Below are 26,434 nucleotides of genomic sequence, written 5' to 3'. Positions count from 1 at the left end.
AAAAAAAAAAAGCATGGTTAGTGCTTTCAATGAAGTAAATAAATACATTTAATTCAAAGTCTACAAAACCACCAGAAGATTGGATGCCATGTATCATATTAATGGTGGAAAGGTTACAGTACTCCACAGTGATGGAATTATCTTTTATTTTAGTATAAAAGAATACCAGCTGGATAATTTTATAAAACATGACGTTTTTCTCACAGTAAATTCTCAATGAAAATCTAATAATTTAGGATCCCAAACTCCGTCACACAAACAACATAAAACTTGCTGGAATCTAGAATACTTTATCATTAAAAAATAAGTTCAAGTACCTACGCTGTGCATTTTAAATGAGAATTGAAACATAATTTGTTAAGAAATAAAATCTATAATATTTTAACATAAGTTTGAGAATTTCTCTCTCTGGTTAAAAAAATATATATAGAAAGAGAATATACAAGAGTTAGACTTTCAATATTGACTATTTAATAGGAAATTATACATCACAAGGCTTCTGGACAGAAACATCACTAAATTGTAAAATCATGAACTAACTAAAGTAAGGACACGATATATGATTCTACATGAACGCAATAACCCATTTATGTATGATCTCCTGGGTTCAAAGTTTCTCACACCTGACTGAGGAAGAATTCTGAGGTATTTATAGAAATCATTCCTTCTATTTTATGTTTGGTAAGTGTCTGATTTTCTTTTTTCCTAGAGGAACATATGGCAATGTTTCCCAAACAACATTCTGAGATATATTCCTCAAACAGCTCCTGAAGTAACGTTTTAAAAGGCATTCCTCAAACAAATAAAGAACTCATTGTGTGATGTTAGTTTGGGAAGAGCTAGATTGAAAAGAGCTAAACAAGACTCCACCCTTCAAGACTTCTCAGGGTTCTGCTACCCCGGGGCGCACCGTGGCGTCCTAACAGAGGGATAAAATATATACTGTCTCCCAAATTCATTTGACCATGGGACCTTCTTCATTCTGGAATGAAACAAGGCGACCTCAGGTAACAGTGACTTCCTTTCCTGCATTTCTTCTAGAAAGTGGGCCAAGATACTCTGTTAGAGGGTCTCACTTTGTAAAAGTAAGGAAAAGCATGCAGTCTCTCTGCTTGAAAAGAAAGTTTTTTTAATAATCTAGTGGGGGAATAATTTACAGATGAGGGAAGCCCCAGGTACATGAGAACAAGCGCTACATTAAAAGCACAGAGCAGCAGCATCTGTGCTGTGGTAATGTTTCTTGCAGGTCTTGGAAGAGAGGGAACATTTGACAAGGAGAGACTAGCAACTGTTGGTATTAAAGGCAGATCCATCAGGAGTGAAAACCATCAAGACAGGAAAACCCGCGTTCCACGTGGGAAATATCAACTGTTCTAATCTGCCTAGACGACAAGTAGGAAAGCCCTGAGACAGGAGAGATTCTTTGCAAAGACAGTCCGAGCGCCCTCTGCCCTCTGCATACGCAGCCCTGTGCAGTGTTGCTGCCCCTCCACCAGCGGGGGGGCCGTGCTTTAAGCCACAGAACACACTGCTGTTTGGCTCTTACATCTGGTCCCCAAGAAGCCTTGCGGCTCCCACTCTGCCCCCCCCGGAACCCTGACATGTGAAGAAGCCTGGGGTCACCTCCTTGAGGAGGAGAGATGGTGACCGGGAGCCCAGCCAACAGTTGGCACCAACCCAGAGGGGGGAACTAGACGGTCCAGCCCCAGTCAGGCCACTGGATGACTGAAGCCGGGTGACTGGACCCAGGTGCGACCAGAAGAACCATTCAGCTCCGCACAGGCCAAACCAAACAAGCAAAACGGTTCTTTCCTCAGGCTACTAAGTTTGGGGATGGTCTGTTAGGCAGCAATAAGTAACTGATACAGGATCGTGCATTACCGCGGAGGGCTTTTAATGACAAATAGGAAAGTTTTAATTTGTTTTTTAATATTAGATTTGGTAGGCAAAGGGAACCGCACCCTTTTATTGTTGCTGGGGAAAGGCACGACTTGTGGAACAAAGGCTTGTAATACATCTTCGGAGATCCAGTGACTTATGCAAATGAAGCCAGATCTTTACACCAGCTTTTTTCCTTAAATTATGAATCAAAGTAACTTAATGACTAACTTTGCCTTAACTAGTCACACTGAAAGACCATTTCCCGAAATAACTCAAAACAGAACATGAAGCTACTATGGTTAAGAATGTGGATTATACTTAGAGAATAATTTATTACCTCAAATACATTCTTTTTGCTGGATTTATCCTTTGAAGCCATCTCAATCGTTGCCCCCTTAAGGTCCACCGTGAACTCTGGTTTGGACTGATTACTCCCAAACTTCGTTTTAGAAAAAAGGAAAAACCTTTATGTTATATTCATGTACATGTGTGTATCCAAAAAGAATACGGTCAATTTTATATTGTTAACAATAAATCAAAAAGGTGGTCACCTCAAATTCCTCTTCTCTTTTCGTATTATAAAATAACAATTCCTACTTTAAATTGAAATTGAAAAATGTAAGACATGATTATATATAGTTCATAGAAAAGGAAACAAAATGGCTCAACCTCCATCATTATAAGAAAAATACAAAATAAAGCCATAGTAAAATCTTTTTTCACCCATTACTGCAAAAACAACAAAAAAAGTTCGATGAAAAACTGCATTGGTGAGGCTACAGAGTAACAGGCCCTCATTTGCAAGTAGGATATGGATTAGAACTCCTAGAGAAGAAAAGCTGCTCATACGATATTTACAAATTTATAAAGACATGTATCCTTTGGCTCAACAATTCTATATTTTGGAATTTATTCTAAATATCTATGACTAGGTAAAATGCTGTGTTCAAAAGGCGATATTCTTACATACATATAAATAATATCTGGCAGAAAAACAAGTTCTTTTCCACCTAGTAAATACTCTAAACCTGATTTCGTGCTTTCAAGGGTTATTTTCTTATCAACTACTTATGTTGTCAACAACTAACAATAACTTGTAAAAACAACATCCTAAGCCCCATGTTCTTCTATTCAGCCTTTGTTAGAAATAAAAACTAGAGCCAGGTGCTCTAAAGCCTCAGCAATTTAATGAGGAACCATGAACAGAAGAGGAAAACAGTGGACATGGGTGGTTTGAGAAGAAGCAGCACTTAACTATTATATTTTGTTAACCAGACAAGGAAAAGATTAGAAAATATCAGAAAATTTATGTTAAATATAGACCTACTCTGTATCTTGCCATCATAACTTAAATTTCTGTTTAGTCTGTTAACTGAGAATAGAAAATAGAATTCCTATGTTAGTGTAGGGTTTGGGGGTTTTAAAATCTTTAAGGGCTGATGAATTGTAATCTTTAAGGTCATAAAGATTTGTTACAGGAAATTTCATTTGCTAAAATATTTTCAAATTATGTTTGTCATTGGAAATGGATCTTACCCCCCAATCCTGTGATAACTTACCGCTATTCATAACATTAATGACTACTTCGTAGTTTCACATTTAAAAAACGGTTTGACTTCATCTGTTCCCGTTTACTTCATCTTTTCAGTGTGGACTTAAATAATATACTTGTTATAACTAAACAAAACTTAGGATGTTATATTGAATTTATTAGTGGAATCAAAACAAAATTTAGGGTATTTCATGGAATTTTATTAGTGGCATCATAATAAAATTCACAACAAAAATTTCAACAATTCTACAAAGCCTTTGCCTTCCTTAGTACCTTTTGTCATTCAAAAGACATGTAATTAATCATAAAGCTATGATGGGCACAGAAAACTTTCTGAGCAAATTTGATATATCTCAAAAGTCACAAAACTTAAATGGACACATTTAACAAAATGATAGAAATCAACTTAATTTAACTTGTCATCATGACATGTTCTGTAGATAGTTAGCTATAAGGTAAGATATAAGTAGCCAACCAAATAAGTTATAGCAACCAAATACAAATATCAATACAATCACATAACATGGAATGCTATAAAAATGCTTCAATGTGGTTGGCAAAATTTCGGGTTTGTTATCCATTATTTCTCAAAATCTAGTCCTGCTTTTCTCTACTGTAATCATCGCTCCAATGCATTCATGGCAAAGAAAACAGAACGACCGTGGCAAAGGACATGCAACAAGAAAACATACAGTGACAGCGGACACGGGAGCAGATTTTACATATGCGACAGCAGGCCGGCGGCTGACAGAGTTTGTCCAAGAAGAAAGCAGCGAGAGCAGGAGCTCAGAGACTGAGCCCTGCCGGCAGAATGACTTGATGGGAAAAGGGAAGAAAATGACGATGTCATTACAGTGCACAATGGCAAAATGACATACAAGAGAAAACCATAACGGAACCAGAGAGGACAAAAACAGGACTCCGTAAGCAGGTAACACAGGCCAAGCTGCATCTCCAAAATATTTTTCAAAGGCCCTAGAATTTATCTCAGAGTATTTTCTGACTTCTGAATTTATTCTATAAATTCATGTTTTATTTTTAAGATGAATGCTTTATACAACTTACTTTAAGCTAACTTGTTCTCCCGTATACTCACAATGGAAGCCTTGGGGGAATGGAGAGGAGTCCCTGAGCCCCTCCTATGGCCTGCGGGCCTTGTCCTCTGGTCCCTGTCCGCGTCCTCTCTCGGGAGAGGCCCTGCCACCCAGCTTGCCCTCCCCGTCCTCTAGGACAGTGGAGCTCAACCAGAGGCGATTCTGCCACTTGGGAACATCTGGCAATGTCTGGAGACGCTTTCAGTTGGAGGTGGGGTGCTGCTGTTACCTGCTGAACCCCCCAATGCATAAGACAGTCCCCACAACAAAGTATTATCTGGTCCAAAGAAGCCACTGTTTTTAGAAATTTGAAAGCATCGTATAAATGAATTTGAACAACTACCAATATCTGTGGGGTGACTTTTGAAATACTCAAGGGATATGAGTATTTAAATCTGCAGTGAACACAGTGTATGTCGTGTCGTCTTGTGACTGTGCACGTGCTGGTCCCCCTGTTACAGTGTAAGCTCTGAAGACGGGGGTCACGTTACTCACTTCTGAACCCCGAAGCCTAACACCAGGCCCAGAACAGAGCAGGCTTTTACGTCTGCTGAACAAATGAGGTGAAGGAAGTAAGAAAAGAGAAAGTATAATTTAAGTTACTGATACAATAACTGGGAGGTAACTAATATTTTCCGGAAAACAAGTGGCGTCTGCCTATCCCGAGGAGAAGGAAAGGCTCGGTGGCTTCTGGATGATACAGCATCGGTGTGAAATCATCTTACAGTGGAGCTGCGTGGCATATGCACATTTCATTTACTCAGTTTTTACTACCCATGAAACCAAAAATAAACACGAAGCATGAATGGTTTTCTAAAAACAGAGCTTCAAATGTATGGATGGATTTACTCAGCGTCCCATCGATGAGTATATGCCCTGGAGTAAACTGTAAGATCTGAACTGGCTATTTCTTCCAGGGGATCTCGGTATAGGTTTTTGCAACAAGTGTGACACTAATCTGTAAAGAACCATACTTCTCCAGCATGGCCCCGGAACAAACCATCTGAACCCAACTGAAGGAAAAGCAATCTCTTCTAACATCAAAGGAAAAAACTGGCTCTGCGAGAGACTGACTTCTCACAGCATCTTCCCGAGAGACGCTCAAGGGAAATTTTCACTACAGGTGATTTTTGTCCTTTGGGCTTATGTGTTAGCCTCAGGTTAGGTGTGATTTCACTGTATAAACAGGGTAACATTTTACCTACGGAAGATCTAGCTGGTGACCGAGCAGGGAAATAAAGCTAGGATTCTTTCAAACCTTTTTGAACAATCCTAATTACTGGGTTAATTAAGAAGCATCTTGCATATTTCATTTTTAATATTCATGAGTGTGTATATGCCAAAATATATTACACACACTTACATGCTTTTTATTTGAATAATCTTACTAGCTTTTACTTAGGCCACTTAAATTAGTTTTCGTTCCCTTAATATGTGTTACATATGGGAAGAAAAAGCAAGGCAGTTTGAGATTTTTTAATTAGCCATAAAATAAAAATTAAGAATTGACTGTACAGCCAAGCATTTTATCATATCTGTTTAGTTTTTAAGACTATAAAACACCTTGTGACTATATTTTATTTAATTATACCAACCTGAAATGACTACCATAATGTACTGTATTATTAACAACATATTAATAAAATTTCATTTAAAGGCAAAAATTCAAAGAGTGAATCTCTAAAGTTAAAACTCCATTAAGAATTCTCCAATTTCAAAATTGGCTAGCTCAGGGAATTTTAAGCTACGCTTCTGCTATTACCACATGGTAATGCTATAACACAACTTTAGCTGATAAACAGAAATACCCCACACCCTCTGTCGGCATTAGTTTTAATCATGAGTTCTGAATTATGTAAGGTCCCCAAGAGACCTACATAAAATGCAACCAGACTGTACTAATGGTTCTGTGCCAGGGTATTCACTTAACATCTTCAATTTTTTTTTTAATTTCATTTTCTTTAAATCACATACATATCTGCCTACCTCAACGATGCCTCACGTACCACAATGATCTATGTACTTGCTTTATCTGTATATACCACAACCTTCAATCTTTAGGGGTCAGTAATTACCAAATAAATGACCATTATCCAGCTTTCTTCAGGAACTTTTTTGTTATTTTAATCTCTAATTGCTTCTCCATTCCTTTTCTTTCATTCACTTCACTCAGTGTCAAATAAAAGTTGAGCCACAAGTAGGAAGAAGAAATAACTGCATCTTCTTCTAGAAATGCATTAATATAAACAAAAAAGTATCATATGCTTCACCTCAGGGGAAAAAGGAGAAATAATTATCCATTTACTTTAAGACAAGTCAAACAAAAATTTCAGTCTTTTAATCTGGAAAGCATATCACAGGTCAGTTCCACCGTACTGGCTGACCAGAGAGCAAATCAAAGCATCAGTGAAGCAAAAGAGAAGAAACATTCCAGAAAGTTCACATTCATGCTCAATCCAGCAGATCTGGGGGGTTGCCATAGCAGAGTATTTGAGGACTAATATGCTCTGTGGCACTCCTGGCTCAGAACAATGTTACATGGCTGCACTGTAAACGCAGAGGACTAAAATTTGCTTGAATTTTACAAATGGATTTCTCTTTTATCAAACGTAAAGTCAACAGGTCCTGTTAATTTTAAATCAACTCCATAAGTGTAAGAAATACTGGTTAAGGCAGGATATAAAGCAGACTAAAAACATTAGATTAATTTCATTTTAAAACCTTTTTGGAAATACCCAGAGCATGGACTCTGGAGCCAAAATGGTACCCAGATCTGTCACTTAGTAGCTGTAAGACCTTGAGCGGGGCACTGAACTGTTTTATACTTCATTTTCTCATCTCCAACAGGGGGAGAGGGAATGATAAACAGTACTCTCCCAGAGTTAAGAGGATAATATATATACCATCCTCTACACTTAGAACAGTACCTAATATATTTTCAGCATTCAAAAAATGTTAGCTATTGTGATATGTCACAAATTATAATTTTTGGTATTTGTATTACAAATAACCAAGGAGTAGCGATAGTAAACACTCAAATATACAAAAAAGCTTCAAAGTCCCACAGGTAATGGTGACATTTCTTTTTCTTCTCAAAGCTGGCTGATGTCATATATAGACATGGAAACCTGACTAGTATCCAAGGGTCAGATCACAATTCAAGGTGGGGCTTGTCACATGACTGCTTATTTTCTGACTAAACATCTGAAAGAGCCAAGTCACAGACACAGGAAAGCTTTGGCATCCTGAAAACAGACCAAGAAATATATGTTCTCTAATACCCAAGTAGTAAGGTCACCTTTCAGTTCAATGCATAAAATGTAATTGGTTGGTTTTAACAATATGAGTCAGACTTTTCTAAGTGGCCCTTTTCTTTCTCTTGTGAGTCAAAATGCATCTTTAACTAAGGAAACCTCATTTACTCTTATTTGCAAGCTAGCGGTAGCTGGGAGGACTCTGGAATACTTCGTGAAGTTCAGGTGCAACACCACCCACGTAATTTACATGCAGAAAGCCTCCAAAGAAAAGAAATACTTGCCCAACTTGTGCTACTTCCTTGAGTTTTGGTAAACAGTAAAGATGAACCCTGCAACACGGCCCAAGAAGACAACCAGTTCTTTCTGTAATGATAAAGACGGCCAATTAAAGCTCCGTATCCAGTTTTCCCCCCAAATTTAAAAACTTAAAACCTACTTAGCTGTTATCAATGTTGTCCACAATTTACAGTCATACTGACATTCCAACTGTTTTTACTGGGGATATAATTCTAATGGAAATGACAACCATTTTATGGTCCCAAAACTAATGAAGTCAACGAGAGATGTAAGTTATCAGAATAACCACACACCTAACTATGTGCACATGGGGGTAATCCAGCACATCTGTGATCAAGGACACTAATTTAGAGTCACATGAACTGCACACTGCATTTGGCAAGAATTCTTATTCACAATTAGAAATTCGACAAACATGCTCATCTTACCTAATCCTCTGTAGATACAGATTGTTTTATATCTCTTAGTTATCTTCCTTCCCTTAATAAGGCTATACCAGGTAAGCAGTAGATCGTATAAATCACATGCTGGTTGATAACTAAGGTTACTACTACTAAAATGAGGCTTTTAAAAACTCTTTCCTAAATTACAAAATCAACACACAAACTATATCAAAACTCTGAACGTAGAAATGTATACAGAAAAAGGCCCCATTTCTTCTCCTTCAACCGCCTCTCCAGAGGTAACCAGTGTTTACGTTATAAGGCAATTTAATTGCTGGCAGGCTAAAACGAACGTCAAATGTATCTTCCACAGGAATTTATTAAGGCTCGCCTTACAGCCAAACATATGGCCAGTTTTGTGAAAACTTTATAGGCACTCAAAAGAAGGTTTATTCTCCATACTCAGAATGTAGAATTTAATATCTACCAATTAGACCTACTTGATTATTTTACGACTTTTTATGTCCACTTGAACTTGAAAAGTGAAATAAAGTTTACTCTTACTGAATCTCTATTTTTCCTTTTATTTCCTGTTGTTTTCCTTATGGTCATTAACATTACTTACTCAGTGAATGGCTATTTCTCATGATGAGATCTTCACTGTGGACTGATCCACAGTGCTTTATCATTTTAAAGATGCTTAGTGCCTTCCCCCTGAGTTGAACCTGTCTACTATTAAGATCCCTATTCCTGCTTTACTTTTTATGCCTTTGATATGCGTTATTTGTTTTAACTTTTCTGAATCGTTTTTCAGATGTCTCTTTTGTATGTAATATTGAACTGGGTTTTGCTTTGTGTTCCAGTCTGAGCACCTTTTTCTTTCAACAGATGAATATAGTGCATTTACATTTATTTATACTGATACGACACATACGTTTGGTACCTGTTCTGTCATCGTTTTATTATATTTTCACTTTATTTTATTATTTTGTTTTGTGTGGACCTCAAGATATTTTGGAAGGATTTATTTTCATTGGTAAATTTATTTTATATTCCATCTTATATTTCTTTAGATAATATCTAACTTCTCTATGCTGAAAAATGCTAAACTATATTCCCACTTTAAAATATATATATATGTATTTCCACTTTAAATAAACTTTTTGAGTTTAATTTTCAAAATAAAAAAAAATGTAGAATGTGTATCTCAGAACAAATATTGAATATTTGGATACTGAATGAATGACAGTATCCAAATATTGAGTTGCAGGTAGAATTAGTCACACCTTTTTCATGGAACCAATTTTTTCCTGAACAAACAACTGACGGATACACTGATTATTTAGACTTGACTACTTGGCAGGTAGACGTTATCTCAAAAATAAATGAAGTGAGCCTTTCATTTCAAGGAAAATAAATGATAGTATATGTTCACAATAACAAAGCTTTCAAACAGAAAGCAGAATTCTGGAAAACTTGGCACATCTGCCACTGTGAGGCTGACAATATTCTAAAACTTAGTGACTTTGATGATGATATTACTGATTTATGATTCTTTGATATTGTAAAATAAAATGTGCCAACATTTGAAAAATCGGCAAACTTAGTAAACCAGTATTTTCCAAATGACCTACAAGATGCTACAAAATTATGCATAGGTAAAGATTCATTCACAATGCAACACAGGCCCATGGACTTTAATGTAACTGAGTACTGAAAGTTCAAGGACGGTTTTTCAGAATCTTCATTGCAACTAACATTTTTGGCGTTTTGGTGTAGCAGAAAAATACGCACAATTATCTGAGAAGGCTATTAAAGTAGTCCTCCCTTTTCCAACTTTATCTATGTAAAGGAGCATTTTCTTTACATACTTCAACCAAAATAATATGTTGCACCAGACTGACTGCAAGCAGAGATGAGAATCCAGGTGTCTTCCATTAAGCCAAATAGTAAAGACTTCTGAAAACATAAAACAATGCCACGCTTCTCATGGAAGTTTTCGGCATGAGAAAATACAGGGGGTTTTCTTCATAAAAGATGTTATTCATGTTAACATGTAACAGGTTATTAGTTTTAAAAGAGTTAATAGAGGTTCTTAAAATTTCTCAGTTTTAATTTTTTACAGTAAATAATTCTAGATAAACTATATAGACAAAAGTTCTTTGCACTAACCAATAATTTTTAAGAGTTTAAAGAGGTCCTCAGAACAAAATGTTTGATAAACACTAAAATACAGGAAATTAAAATACCACTGTGCTCAGCTCTATATAAATAAATTTGAATATAATGAAATGGATGATATTCTTAGGAGAAGTATTCCAAAAAGCATTCCAAAGTAAGTAGAAAATCTAAAAAACTAATTATCACAGGAAAAATGACAGCAATGAAAACAGGGAAAGTGGCCAAAGACCTACCTGCACTACATATGCCCAAAAGGGAGAAAAGAAAAAAAGATCCAATTCACATGACTTCTACCAAGGAACAGTTTCAGGAACAGGTAATTGCAGTATTTGTAAAGCTATTTCAAAGCACTTAAAAGAAAAACTTCCAAGTACCAAAATCTGACAAAGTTCAATTAAAGCAAATCTAAAAAACTCAACTACATGTAAATTTTAAACTCTTTCTTAAACAACAGACTGATCTCACTTTGGCTATAAAACCCTAGCATTTCAGTGGTTTTTTAAAACTGGGGAAAATGGAACTTACCTTACAAAGAGTTAATTTCCTTAATTTATTAACCAAAAAAAACCAACAACCCAACAGAAAAAGAGACAAAGGGTATAAACTGATAATTCGAGGACAACAACAAAAAAGAAATATAAATGGCTTGTGGTACTCTACCCCACTAAAAAGGAACGCAAGTAAAAACACCATTTTCTCTCAAATCTCTATTAGCAAAGATCAAAGAGTTTGACAACGTACTGAATGGGCAAAGGCATGGAGAAATCCAAGGCTCCTGAGGTTGGAACTGACTGAGGGCCTTAGGGCACAATTTGGAATTGTACGAAAATGTCCAACTGCATATGGCCTAGCAATTCCACTTGCATAAAATATGTTCTACAGGCATATCTACATACTTGCAAAATGAACCGTGCGAGACACTGAGGGTAATACTGTTTGTAATAGCAAAAAATGGAAACATCCTAAATGTCTACCAATAGACACACTTGCAAATAAATAACAGTTAAATAAACTATGATGCAGCCATACAACATACCACTATGCAGCAGTTAAAAACTATGTGTCAGCTGTACATGCAATGAAATGCACCATCTCCAAGATAAACTGTTAAAAGACTGTGTTAAAAAAGTTAATCTATGCATATGTAAATGTATCTATTTTCTATCTCTGGAGGAAGACAGTACACCTCACTAGACATAACTGGTTACCTCTGGGGAGGGAAACTGATGGCTGGTCACTGACTTCTGACCACATGTTTTGTGTATGTTTGTGTTTTGCCATGTGCATTTATTACTTATTGAAAAAAATTTTAATAAAGCGAATGCCTGCTCAGAATCCTCCGCCTTATCACCTCCGAATTTAATCTCACCTTTAGAAATAGGTCAAGACAAAGAAAAATTTTCCTCTACTTCCTGACAATCTTATATCCATCATATCAGAAAACACATTTGAAATTCTTTGAACCTGTTAATCACTTCTACTAGAATATAATTATATTCAGTTTTTATTTATATCGATCAGATGAAACATGTGAGAACATTAATGATCTGTGTACTTACCGAACCTTTTTCCCGTTTTCAGTAATCTTTGTTACATTTAATAATCCGTATTTCTCTTGACCCTATGATACGGAACAGAGGTATTACTGTTTATAGATCATTCACACAGACAGTGAAGTCCAAATTCTTACATAGGACTGAATCAAAATGATCTGGTGCTCTAAATATTAGCTTAAAAGAAAAGATCAGTCAGTGTGTAATACGGTTAGTTCTAGACTACCTTAAGAATATAATTTCCTAATACTTCCGTAAAGTTTTTCAGTTATTTTTGTAATTAAACACTTGGTCTGGGCTTCCCTGGTGGCACAGTGGTTGGGAGTCCGCCTGCCGATGCAGGGGACACGGGTTCGTGCCCCGGTCTGGCAGGATCCCACATGCCGCGGAGCGGCTGGGCCCGTGAGCCATGGCCGCTGAGCCTGTGCGTCCAGAGCCTGTGCTCCGCAACGGGAGAGGCCGCAACAGTGAGAGGCCCGCGTACCGGGAAAAACAAAAACAAAAAAACACTTGGTCTTCTCAAGGAATAGCAGCCATAAGGTAAAATCAAATTAAATTTCCACATGAACGCTACAAATCAGCACTGGAAAAATGATTTATGACTTCCTGTTCAAACCAAGTGATACGATGCTATAAATACCACAAAAGAGGAACCGTTTACTTTGCTGTCATTTTAGAACAGTGTAGTCGGGAAATTATTTAAGATACTAACCTACTTTGTCAGAATGTGAAAATAAGTAGGTAGAACAAACGCAGTGACTGTATTTAATAAATTACTTAAAAGTAAGTGGCACTATGCATAGAACTGGCCTTAATGTGGCATAAAGAATTCAATATGTTGCTTCATTAAACATATTATCAGATGGCAAATTGAGCTCTGGACAAACTAGATCTATTAGTCAGCTGATGTAAAAAACAGCAACACAGCTTTATCATCAAACCCTAGGAAGGCAAAAGTCACTGTGCTCGAGTTAAATGTTATCTTAAAATTCTTCCAGGTGGAACTGAAGAAGCACTTTCTCATTGCTCTAGCCTTCTATAGTCAAATGAATTTAATCAAAATGCGCTTGTGCCCACAGCAATCAGCCGTTAGTGAGCACTGTCTGAAAACGACCAAGCAGCCAATTTTCCTTCAGTTAAAACACACACACACACAATACACACACACACAGGAAAAAACAGTCTCAATTCAGAATTTATTTCTAACTATTTACCTCAGCTATTCTCTCAATGTACTTTAATTAGAAAAAAACCTCTTTCTTGTATGAGAGATAAACATAGCATTATTTTCTCACTAATGTCTAAAAGATAATGTCTGAAAGTTCTGCCTGGTCTGATAATAACTCACATCTATAGACAAAGCTGACAAACTATTATGTTATTCACTTTTGTTATACTGGGAACTTGGGAAATATCCATATTACTGTAATTTTCTCACAAAGCATAGGTTGGATCTCCTTAGATATGCAAGTCTGATACATTTCATAAGAGCTCTCTGTTGCCTCTCAATAAAAATATCAATTACACGGTGGTAAGTATGCACAGTATGTTAAGTAAGAACTTTCCCAATTTACCATCAGAAGCAGGGAGGGAAAGAAAAACTTTCAATGATCCAGGAACTAAGTAACATTAATCTGAGAGGATGGGCGCTGGTGATGGGAGCACAGGAACTGGAAGGGCGGAGGTGGGAACAGCCTATTAAAAAACACCAAAGCTGGAACTATGCAGGGTGAAAAAGCAGAGACAGGAAGGAAATGCCAGCATCAAAACAGGAAGAAAAATGGAAGGGACAGCAGCAGTGACAGACGGCCAAAGCCTACGGGGGAAAGAGATGCTCTGGATCAGGGATTCTTACCTGAGTCGTGGCTGGACCAACACCGCACATAATCGTGCGTGTACATGCACCACTCAAGGGAAAGGCCCAGAGCTCCCATGAAATTCTCACAGGGACCAAGGCCCAAGCACTACTGCTCTAAGCGGTAAGCACTCTAACGTGAACATAAAATAAGAACAAAACGTGCCACGTCCCAAACGTACCAATACAATGACCATTACCACGCGGTGTGCAAAGTCCAAGTGCTCTGAGGAAGGCATACCTAACTCCACCTGAGAGGGGAGCAGGGAGGAAGAGAAGCTTCCCGGAGACCCTGACCCAGGAGCGAGCAACAGGAGTCGGCCACACAGAAGCGACGGACAGGCGAAGGCACAGAAGCTGGAAGCGCATCATCCCTACGAGGCTTAGGTTCCCTCAGCGTACGGGGCGCAGCAGAGCAGCAGCAAGAGGGGGGTGGGCAGCGGAACGACAAGGCGGGAACAGGGGACGCAGTGCCACCGGAACAGTGTTCTGATAACTCCTATCAATGCAAGAGGTGCTGACGGCCTGGCCCAGGGAGAGGCCTGAGAGGGTGAAGAGGGGCCACACGTGAGAGCGACTCGGAAGGCAGGACTGACGGGGACAGGACGGGAGGTAAGAGGCAAGATCGGGGGGACTCCCAAGCTTGAGCAGCTGGGTGGCTGGGGGCCCTCAGCTGCAACGACAAGCTTTAGAGGAGCCGTCCCTGACCCCTGCGGTAGGAGCTCCTCTGCCCTCCAATGACTGACGACAGCCCCCAGGTTGTTTCCTTCGTCGCACCTAATGCAAAGCACGATTACGTATTACTTATTCGCCACCTACTGTCAGGCTGTCCGTCGGGACCACATCTGCTGTGCTCACCATGTATGACAGCGCCCAGCACAGCGGCTAGCATGGTGCCGGGGCTCAACACATGTGTGTTGAAGTAATTAACCAACAAAGCAGCCGTGCTATCACACTACCAAGAAATGTAAGAGAAGGTCAGTGATGGAGAAAATAAAGCTTTAACTTTTAAACACTGAAGTTCTGAATTTGACATAAAAGTGACAAGCAGGCAGATACAGGTGCAGATTTCAGGGCGGAATTTAGGCAGATTACCATTTCATACTGTTTGGTGTACTCTTCTCTACTTAACATGATTCAAAGTCAACCAATGTTTTTGTGTAGCTTACTAAAATAACTTCATAAAAATACCTTGTTAAGTCCTTTAAAAACTGCCCATACTCACACATGAATATTTCTTAGTCTAAATATGTCGATACTCTAAGGGAAACTTCGTGTTGAAAATAAGCAGGAATGTTTTAATATGAACTGGCAAAACATGGTTACATTTTAACCAAAAATATTGTAGTAAGATTGTCCTATCCTAATTAAGGCAAGAAAACAATAAAATGTCAGTTCTATTGAGTAATCTGGGAAAACTTCCACAGGTTCATAATCACTTTGCAGGCTCCAGAATTTCTAATCGATTTTACATTCATTTAGTAAGATAAGCATTTCCCAGTTTTGGCCAATAATTATTATATATCAAAATCAATACCTCCCATTAAAATCTTTATCTTCAGTTAATCACGTTATAATCATGTAATAAAAAGATTCTTTCTCTACAGAGTAAGTAACCTTGCCCTGTGATATGCTGAAAAAGAACCAGTGTGACAGAACTTCCAGAGAAGGTAGATCCATGCAGACCTTCAAACTAGAGGCTGCCATGCAGAGGGGAGGAGAGGTGGGGAAAGGGGCAGTGACTGCTTAATGGTAGGGGGCTCCCTCTGAGGGGATGAAAGTGTCCTCAAACTGGGCAGGAGTGACAGCTACACACATTTTAAATACACTAAAGCCACTGAACTATATACTTTAAAGTGGTTAATGGCTAATTTTATGTTATGTGGATTTCACCTCGATTAAAAAAAATGTTTAAAGAACCAGTGTTATAAAAAATTGTTAAAATCATGTTTTTAAAAAAGGCTTTAGAATAGTAATATTCAATGAAAAAAAATTAGCCGATTTGTCCACTAAACCCTTTTGGTAACGAACGTGTTGAAATGCCCTTTTCTCCAAAGTGGGTAAAGCATTTTAATACCATAATTGGAAACACAAGGTCAAAAGTTCAAGTTTCCAAATTATATACTTAAAATTGTACTCAGTATTCAGTAAATGAGAACTTTAAAATGCATATCCTCATAGGCACACTGGGACAAACAGAGACGAGGTTCTTAGATCAGCCTACAAACTCCTATTTAATCCACGTGTGGCAGTCATATTTTAGAGAAATATCAATTTTAAAAAAATGTATACACTACCTATTTCAAAAAAGGACTTGAGGGCCTCCCTGGTGGAACAGTGGTTGAGAGTCCGCCTACCGACGCAGGGGACACGGGTTCATGCCCCAGTCCAGGAGGATCCCACATGCCGCAGAGCGGCTGGGCCCGTGAGCCATGGCCACTGAGCCTGCGCGTCCGGAGCCTGTGCTCCGCAACGGGAGAGGCCGCAACAGTGAGAGGCCCGCGTACCGCAAAAAACAAACAAACAAAAAAACAGGACTTGAAGTGACTATGAAAAATAACAATGCATTTGAAAACTGGAAATAAGACAAGAAAAAATGAACATGTTTAAAATTTAGATTAAGGGATGAAATTTTAATGTGGTTTGATTGGAGGAGACTGAATGAAAGCATCATATGCTACGTGAACAAAGCCTGTCCAACAAGACCACGTGTTCTATGACTCCACGCATGTGGAGTGTCCAGAAGAGGCAGACCTAGTGAGATAGAAAGCACATTGCTGGTCGCTTAGGGCTTGATGGGATGTGAGCAGAGGGGTGACAGCAACGAGTACTGCTTTTTGAAGTGATGAATGTTCTAAAATGACTGTCCTGATGGTTGCACTTATCTGAACATACTAGAAACCAATGAACTGTACACTTTAAACGGGTGAACGGTGTAGTATGTTAGTCATATTTCAATACGGTTTTAACAAAAAAATAAAATAAAAAAAGAGAGATTCAATAGGAAATCTGCAGAGATTTAAAGACGCCATGAGGTAACTAACACTGATTACGATGTCAGTTTCTTTTTCTTACCACTAAGGCTTTCCACCAACCAGATTTTAACTCACAAAGAACCAAAAAAAAGAAATCTGCTTGTATTAACTGGGTAAGAGTGGGAAAGACAGGCAAAAGACTCCATTCAAACAGGGCAAGAAGAGAAGAGGGAGCAGAGGCTGTAGGAGGAAAGAAGAGACTCTGGGGAGCAGAAGCCCGGGGGAGCCAGACTGGGTCTTGGGGGGAAGGACGCTGCACACTTACAGGGAAACAGAACAGCCTCAGCAGAATTAACAGAGCTGTTCCTGTTTTCCACCCCAAGGTAAATGAAGAACGAAACAGAACCCTGCTGAGGCAGTTCCTTGCCGTGGCCACCAGAGGGGACCCTGAGTCTGGGGCAGTCAGGTGACTGGCAAACTCTTGTGAAAGGGGTAATTGCCAGGGGGAATAATTTGCAAACCGTCCTTTTAACTCCCATGCGAACACTTATAAACTCATGTTTCCAGGATTACCAAGAAATTCCCTTTTACCAAAATGTAAATAATTTATAAAAGGTCTTCTCAGAAGTTACATATTACCCATATTTAAAATAAGTTAAAAAGCGTTTCTGCCTCTTTTCTAGATGGATGGACAGATTAAGAATACTGCAGTAACAGCACCTTACATTCGTACAGGAAATCCTGACAATACCGCTAAAATCATGTTCACTTTGATCTTTATTTAATGTTCATGCACCCAGGACTGTGTTAAATAATGCAAAAGATAAAAAGTATTAGAAAGCAGCCCCTCTCTATCTCTCTGAGTCCCTTCAAAGTTTAAACCCTTAGCAGAGAGCTGAGGGGCACATGAGGTAACTTTCACACCATTAATGCCATCACTGACTTGAGAGCTCAAAGAAAAAGAAGAGATGCTATTATGCTGAGGTTAGTGTGGGCAGGCCCTAAGGGGTCATCCCACTGGTCAGCACAAGATTAACTGTAGGTGCAGAGAGGCTGAGGACCACGGTAGGCAGGGAAACCACCTGTGCAATATCAGCAGGACGGGTGGACAACACGTGATAGGAACCAAAAGACCTGATTTGCTCAGGGGATGGAGAAAAGAGCCAGACAAGGAAAACAGCATCTGTGAGAAGCCTGTGCCTCTAGAAAGTCAGAAGTGCCCTAATAAACAAGAGTCTATTACAGTTTCTAAAATTAAGGCAGTAACAATAGAAGTTTGTCTTCTGGAAAGCTTTAAAAGTTTCATTTCTTCCTTTTGGCAAAACCCCACGGAACAGCGGCTCTATGGCGCTGGGGTTACGCTGGCCCTGCTCTAAGGAGTCTTTTCCTTGTCTAGTGGGGAAGACATTAACTGAGGGTTGGAAGTTCCTACAAGAAATAGGAAATGAGAAGAGTTACTCGATTTTATGGAATCAAATAACATATAATTAAATGTTATTAAGAGTATCACAGGGAAACCTGACCAAATCTAGAGGATCTGAAGAAAATTCCGAGCCTGAACCAAGCTCTAAGGAATGACCAGAAGTTGACCAGGCAAAGACGTCGGGGAAGATGGGTTTCAGTGCGTGAAGGGGCTGGAGCTGAAGAGCAGGCTCCTTTGCAGACAGTAGAGTAGCAGGGCTGCAGGAAAACACGCAAGTGGGGGCAAGGAGGGGGTATGAGGACCCGGGACAGGCGCAGTGTTGCAGAGCTCGTCACAAAGTTGCATCCTCCTTCTAAAATGAAAGAAGAGCCGCTGGAGGGGAAGAGCAGGAGGGGCAAATCACAGGCTAGACTTGGGGACGGGGGCGCTGCAAACACCAAGATCAAGTAGGATTCCTCCAAAGTTACGACTGAAGAGAAGGGCTTCCCTGGTGGCGCAGTGGCTAAGAATCCACCTGCCAATGCAGGGGACACGGGTTCGAGCCCTGGTCCGGGAAGATCCCACATGCCACAGAGCAACTAAGCCCGTAAGCCACAACTACTGAGCCCACGTGCCACGACTACTGAAGCCCACGCACCTAGAGCCCGTGCTCCACAACAAGAGAAGCCACCGCAGTGAGAAGCCCGCGCACCGCAACCAAGAGTAGCCCCCGCTCACCACAACTAGAGAAAGCCCGCACGCAGCAACGAAGACCCAAGGCAGCAAATAAATAAATGAATAACTGAAGAGAAGTCACTGTATCGCCAATATTACCTGGCCTAGGCTGGGCAATGCATTTGACAGCTTAGCGGGGGGGGGGGGGGGGGGGGGGGCGCGGGAAGGCATCTAACGCTCGTTAAGAAGGAGGGAAATGATTCTTACCTTTGGACTGCTGGCCTGAGGAAGGAAGGGTGAAGTGTAATTTGACAGTATTCTCCAGGGATTTTTATATTTATGTTTAACAGCCAAACATAAATTCACTGCTTACAAATATGGTATACAAGTTGATCACGAAGATACCATATTTTACATAAAAGGGGGAATTTTTAAATCAATAAAATCTGATTTTTAATTTAAACCTATTATCTGATTATTTTTTGAAAGACTAATGAAATTTAATAGAAGCCCAAGAGGTATTTTTAAACATTACACTTAGAGAAAATTAATTTACTGAAATTGATTGAAGTAACTGGACTATATTATCTATAAGCTGCTATCATACTAACTGTATCTTGGTTCTTTGGTGAAGAGGGAGAAGACTCATTTTCAGGATAGCAGGGTTTTGAGGCAGTTGGAGATTCCTACAAGAAATAAGTAATGAAAAATGTTACTCTATTTCATATAATTATATTTCTCCCTCTACTGACAGTGGGAAGGCTTAATAAGGGATGCTAAGAAAAATTTTTTCCTAGTTATTTCCCTTCTATATTCAGCTATGAAACTAATATGGTACAGATGTGAAAACTACAGATATCATAAAGTTTGCGAAATATGGCATATTTTATACCAATTACAGTAAATTTAAATACCGCATACGGAATTACTCAAAAGAAATGATGCATGTTGCCTTAAAATCATGATGTTGCATCAGCTTAAATTAACCATATTTAAAATAAGTAAAATCCAAACACTTACGGATAAAAATGTAACAGTCCCCATACTAACTTGCTCTTGGTATGAATCCTGGTTTAGGATTTAGGATTAGGCAAGGAATAGTCACAGGAACTACTTGGCAACTGCCAGAATGAGAACTTGTATTAAGAAATTAAATTGCTATTAATATTTAATATAATTTATAGCTAACTTTCCAATTATTAGAAATAAGCAAGATTGTTTAAAATGCAAAGAAGAAACCTCAGATTTACAGCTTAATAACTCACCAGGAAAAAAAAATATTTTAATGTCTAAGCCTACAAGAATATATAATAGGAGCAAACCAATAATGTGCATTTTTAAAGCAATTCTGCTTTGTTAATATTAAAACATGGTATGTGATTTCTACCTCAGATATCTGTAAAACTATTCATGGAGGATAAGACTGAAAAAACATTTTTTGGTACCAAGAGCCACTGGTAGCCAATGGTACCAATGGTATCTACCAAGCTCCATTTTTCTCTGTTCTCCTAGAAGCTCTGAATAATTTCAGGAAACGAGAATTAGGAAAATCATATGCCAATGTCTATTATTATTTTTCCTATAAAACCAAATAGTTTACTTGGACATTCATCTTCACATCTGTATCATCTACTTTACTATACTTATGAAACTGGATAACGTACTGTTGATAAGCCTGGGAATTTGTATTAAATCACAATACAAAAAACCATTAATAAAATCCATTCACTTAGAAAGAAGTCTCCAGGTTTATATCCTGTACAATTCGTAAATACAGAAACCAGGTAGCAGTGAAACTGCTGAAGGTAACAACCTTAAAATCCAAGACCTACACTATAAATAGAGAAAACATTAAAATCATTATCAAATATATCTTTATAAAAATTAATTGCATTTAATGTCCAAATATCAGTTTAGCTTCATTTAAGTATTTTTATTAACAGCTTCAGATGTTTTACTTTTCAATTTCTTGACTTCTAAAAGCGTCTAATATTAAAACACTCTGAGAAAAAGAGGAAAGATTTGATGACCCATAAACTATAAAATAAGTAATTGAATAAAATGAATGGTAATTACAACTTATTTTTCATGGCATTATCAGTCCTACAGAAATGAAAACCATAGCAAATGGAGTAATAATGTAAACACAACAATTATAATTATTATAAACAATTTTACATTTACCCATTTGTTTATGCATACTTATAAATGTATATGCACATATAAATACATCTTAATGTCTACAAGCAGCAGGTTTTGGTAAAAATCATACATAGGCAGAAACAAACAGACGTATCCATATACACACACACACGCACACACACCTAGCTCCACCAAGGTTGTCTGGCAACCGAATTAGGACCCATATCATCATAACAACATTCACTACATAGTATTAGGTTTCTCTGATTACCTTTCAAGTTGTACGCATTTCACCCCGTATCATATATTAGTCAGCTAGTTTGTTCTGGTATAGTCCCTCTTTTATAATCTCAAATCTTAAAATCGTGTATACTGTGTAATGATAAATAGAAGAGTTTACTTGGTGAAGTAGCTATCTATGACTCCATTTATAAAGGTGGGGGGGGGAGACATGTCTACCCCAAAAATAAGTAGAGTTCTGGTCTCAAGAAAATCACGTTATCACATGCTGAAACAATTAGATGAAAAAGGATACATAATAAGAACTTCATGCAGGTTATTCTAATAATAGACTGAAAATGAATCTCAAGAAAGATTATAAGGGAGTAACACATTTTAAGTCTACGTCACTAAAATAACCATCCCTTTTGTTCTAGTGCAAAGAGGCAGTAGAGTTGGCTCAACAACGGCTTTCACACTAGAGCTTTCATTACATACAGTAGGAGCTTTCTGTATACACTGAACTGTAATCTGGTTCTTGGAGTTAAATGAATGTTTCTATTAAAATCTCTAGGACTCTTACCTACACAGGTTAACCTCAATGCTAGTATACTGGGTTGGCCAAAAAGTTCATTCGGGTTTTCCCACAAGCGCTTATGAAAAACCCAAAGGAACTTTTTGGCCAACCCAATATTTTCAAGCATTCTTCAATAGACAGACTCCAAAATTTCATTCCTTTAATATGCCCCCTACATTCAACCACATCACATCCTTACAGATAGAAATCAGAAGTACTTGTCTGACTGACTGACTGACTGAGATAATTTAGAAAGGAATTTAGGACTGAAAGCATACAAACACAGAGAAATATGCCTCAGGAGAGTTCATCCTGTTTTCACTAACTACCTAAAAATGCAGGAAACATTAATTATGTCAAAGGAGCAGCCTGGTGGTAAAATAACAGAGTCCCCAGCGACCAATATTTTAGCTTTAGGGTGTTTCCACCACCCTCAGATTTTAACATTAGTATGTCTGCTGTTCTACAAATTCGTACTAATTTCCTATTCTATCCCCAAAATGAAGTCACAATGTAAAGATGTAACTCACAAGGAAATTCAAAACTTCATGGCTTTTCCAATCTCATGTTTGCATCAAAATCCATTCCCTGGGGCTTCCCTGGTGGCGCAGTGGTTGAGAGTCCGCCTGCCGATGCAGGGGACACGGGTTCGGGCCCCGGTCCGGGAAGATCCCACATGCCGCGGAGCGGCTGGGCCCGTGAGCCACGGCCGCTGAGCCTGCGCGTCCGGAGCCTGTGCTCCGCAACGGGAGAGGCCACAGCAGTGAGAGGCCCGCGTACCGCAAAAAAAAAAAAAAAAATCCATTCCCTATTTGAAACAGAGAACATGACTTCTCAGAAGCACTTGTGCAAATAGCACTTAGGGAAACAGGAGGAGCAGGGTTCCAATCTTCCCTGGGATGGGAAAGTTAGTTAAACGTCTTTACCGTTAAACCTCCTAGAGACTGAAGACAAACAATAACGGATATGTGACTTTAAAAAGAGATTATGAAAAAAAACCTGTCACCTACTAGGCCCAAATGTATCATGGAACACATCGTTATGCCACCTGTAAGTCAGTCCACTGTGCAAAAATCAAAAAACTTCAATACCAAACCCCACTCCGGGACTAACTGATATGACATACGATAAACCAGTCATCACCAAGGTATGAGGTTCAGCTGAGGAGAAAATACAGCATAAAGAACTTGGCGAAGTTCGCAGCAGATGTTCTCGGAAGGTCCTACCTTGTCATTGGCGTCCAGCACAATGGTGCTATGTCTCCACTTTGTCAGCACTATTGGTTCCTGCAGCCGCCTGTCCAGACTCCTACTTTTAATAATTTCTCTTTGCTGCTGAGATGAGGCATTATACTAAAGAAAACAAATTATACCTCATAAATAATAGAAACAAAAGTGGATAAACATGCTGGCTCCGAGTGACACATGGTGTTAGGCAAAATCCACCACGTGACACTAACCTGAGTTCTCTCATCTTTGACCAGCACTGTGACACTATCAAGAAGATCACAGATTTGGGTACTGGAGAGACCAAGTTAATGTTATCTTTGGCAAAACACTTAATCTCCACAAGGCTACGTTTCATCAACTATAAAACAGATATAATGGAAATAGGGTTCTAAGGATTAAACAGTATAAAAAGTGCCAGATGTAGCCCTGATAGGTTCTCAATAAATATTAGTAGTTATAATTTATAAAATGAGGTCACTGGACAAATTAATTTTTTAAGGTTCCTTCTACTTCGAAAATCCACATGAATTCAATTTGTGGTTTAGGTTTTTTGAAAGATGCTTTCATATACAACAGTATTCTCACATTTAAAGGAGTTTTTGTTTTTACTTTTACTTTCCACATATAGGCCAAACACACTATTATTTGTTTCTCTGAAGTGGTGAAACATAACCGAGTCAAAAGGCAGAGACGGTACTCCTTCCAAACACCAATCCTGAACATATCAGTTGTGTACAAAGGCTAAGTAATAACTACCAACTGAAAATGAAATATAAAATTAAGAACACATTATCAATAAGGTATTAGGTCTTGTGAGTGTCTGAAATGTCAAGTAGACCACCAGGCATAAACATTTGAGAAATGCGAGGTTTAAGAGTTATGCTGTTTTATACAGGCAGTTTTAATAAATTATAAATAATAAATTATAATAAAATGACAAAAGAAAATTCACCTGCTTTTTAAGGGCTCCTGAAACCAAAGGATACCTAATATCTACTTCTCTAAAAAGCCCAGTAAATCTTAAATTTTAATGACTCGTAATTTCAGTGAAATGTCTTATTATATGTTACACTACTAAATCTCAGTAATATATTATTTATATTGTTTTTAAAATTTAAAAACCTTCCAACATCTTTCTCCATAATATGCCATTTCTTCACTTTCCAAAATGAGTCCAGACAGGTCCCCCAAACTGTTTCCAAAGCTGTTACTTCGTTTTTTACATTAAAAACTTAACAAAGCCGGGCAAGCATATGTGGGTGTATGTTTTTCATTCACTGCTGCTTAATAAACCGCCATCGTAAAATCTGTCACAGAAGTTAACAAAGGGATCACTTCTAGAATGAACAAAGACGAAGCTTAAAGGCTTCCCCCCAAAAAATTCTGTGCCATAAATCACTAAGTGAAGAGAGACCGAGTTATTAAGCAGAGCTCCTTCCAGACAATCATCATTAGCAATAATTAAAATGTGCAGATGCGTGGAAGCTTGTGTATGGACTTTAATGGATACCTACCCTAGCTGTTGAGCTTTATAACTACAGTTGTTTAGAAATCCTTTCCAAGGGGCAAGAAAAATAATGTAAAATTAAACTGGGTAATATTCACAATTTAAAAGGGGCTGGTAATTTTATTAGGCAACAGTATGTTGATTAAAGCACCAATAAAATGTCATATAAAATCTAGTGTAGACAGAAGACAAAAATAAAGTGTCACATAATCAGAGAAAAGAAAAATAAGATGACACCACAGCTAAAATACACACACACACACGTGTAGTTAAACAAGATAGCTAAAACAACATTTTAGAAATCTTTCTAGAACACTTTTTTCTTTTAAGAATTTTAATTGCAATTTTATTTGAATTATTTCAAACATACAAAAGAACAGCGACTATAATAAAAAACCCACCACAAGCTCCAGCATATCTAACATAAAACAGGTACCTTTTTTTTTTAAAGAAAAAAAATACTAGAGTCCTCTGAAGACATCTTCCAGATTCCATTCCTCTCCCTCCCTCCCCGACAGTACCATATAGTTCAGTGCTCACCATTCTCACGCACTTTACACTCCAGTACATATGTATGTGTCTGTAAATACACAGTACCTGTAAGCTTTTAGATATTATAAAAGTGGAATATCACATGCATCAATCTTCAACTTGCTTTTTCACTCAACGTGTTTTTATTAAAACAAAAAAGCCTGCATCCCTATCGGCGAGTGTGCAGCTCTAGCTCATTTGTGTTTCACTTCTGTGTAACACTACATTACATGCAGATACCACGATTTAACCATTCTGTTGTAAATGGACATGTCCGAGGTGGTAGTACTAATTACACTTCTACCGGCAGAACATAATACTTTGGACTGCCCTACTTGGTACTGTTGAACTTATATGCATTTGTGTATAAAAATAAATGTATGCACACGTGCACACATTTTTAAAATTCTATAAGAAGAGTGAAATGTTATCTCTTTTGCATTCTCTGATTACTTATAAATTTGAACATCTTTTCATATACTTATTTCATGAATCTCCTCTTCTCTGTATTGCTTAGTCATATACTTTGCCTGTTTTTGACTGGGTTCTCTCTCTCACTAGTGTGTACAGAAAGAACCAAGAGGCTCTTTATATATTTAGGCTTCTAAGGCTTCGTAAGCTACGTGAGTTGAATGTAGCTTTTCCGTGTCTGAAGCTCATCTCTTGCCTTTTGTGTATGGTATCTTTTGTATCAAAAGGTGTTCTGTTGAATTTTATGTAGTTGTATCTGTCCATCTTTCCCTTTATAATTTTTCCTTATATAGTCTTGTTTAAGAAATCCTTCCCATTCTGAAGTCAAAGATATTCTTTGACATATTCTTTAGCTATTAAAGTTTTGCTTATTACGTTGACAACTGTCATCTACCTGGAATTAATTACTAGGTGTGAAGTCAAGATCTATGTTTATTTCATTTCTTCATGTGAATAACCAATAATCTTCCCAAAATTTATTGCACAGCCCACGCTTTATCTGTTAATTTGTGATGCCGCATCTGAGATTCCTATTCTGTTCTGCTGGTCTATTTCTCTACACATGTGCCCACAACTTAATCACTACAGCAGGAACCCCATCCCTACCCCCAGATTCTCCCTACTCAGGAACATTTTGGTTCTTCATAGACCTT

General features: G+C 38.1%; 1 protein-coding gene across 8 annotated transcripts in view; it reads right to left on the bottom strand.

Annotated features, from left to right (window-relative positions):
- Positions 1–26,434, bottom strand: part of ARHGAP12 (Rho GTPase activating protein 12) — a 110,204-nt gene that overhangs the window by 12,689 nt on the left and 71,081 nt on the right. For 3 of the 8 annotated variants that reach the window (XM_060006340.1, XM_060006343.1, XM_060006347.1), the window contains 6 exons: positions 23,270–23,395; positions 19,717–19,791; positions 19,373–19,387; positions 12,205–12,266; positions 8,066–8,147; positions 2,219–2,320 (listed from right to left, as the gene is read on the bottom strand). In XM_060006340.1, the coding sequence (XP_059862323.1) occupies positions 2,219–2,320; positions 8,066–8,147; positions 12,205–12,266; positions 19,373–19,387; positions 19,717–19,791; positions 23,270–23,395 (462 nt within the window). The remainder of the gene's footprint in view (positions 1–2,218; positions 2,321–8,065; positions 8,148–12,204; positions 12,267–19,372; positions 19,388–19,716; positions 19,792–23,269; positions 23,396–26,434) is intronic. The other 5 variants (XM_060006341.1, XM_060006344.1, XM_060006342.1 and 2 more) reach the window with 3 other exon arrangements.

Source organism: Delphinus delphis, chromosome 2 (genome assembly GCF_949987515.2).
Source record: "Delphinus delphis chromosome 2, mDelDel1.2, whole genome shotgun sequence".
Taxonomy (NCBI): domain Eukaryota; kingdom Metazoa; phylum Chordata; class Mammalia; order Artiodactyla; family Delphinidae; genus Delphinus; species Delphinus delphis.
This window is presented reverse-complemented; position numbering and strand designations above follow the sequence as displayed.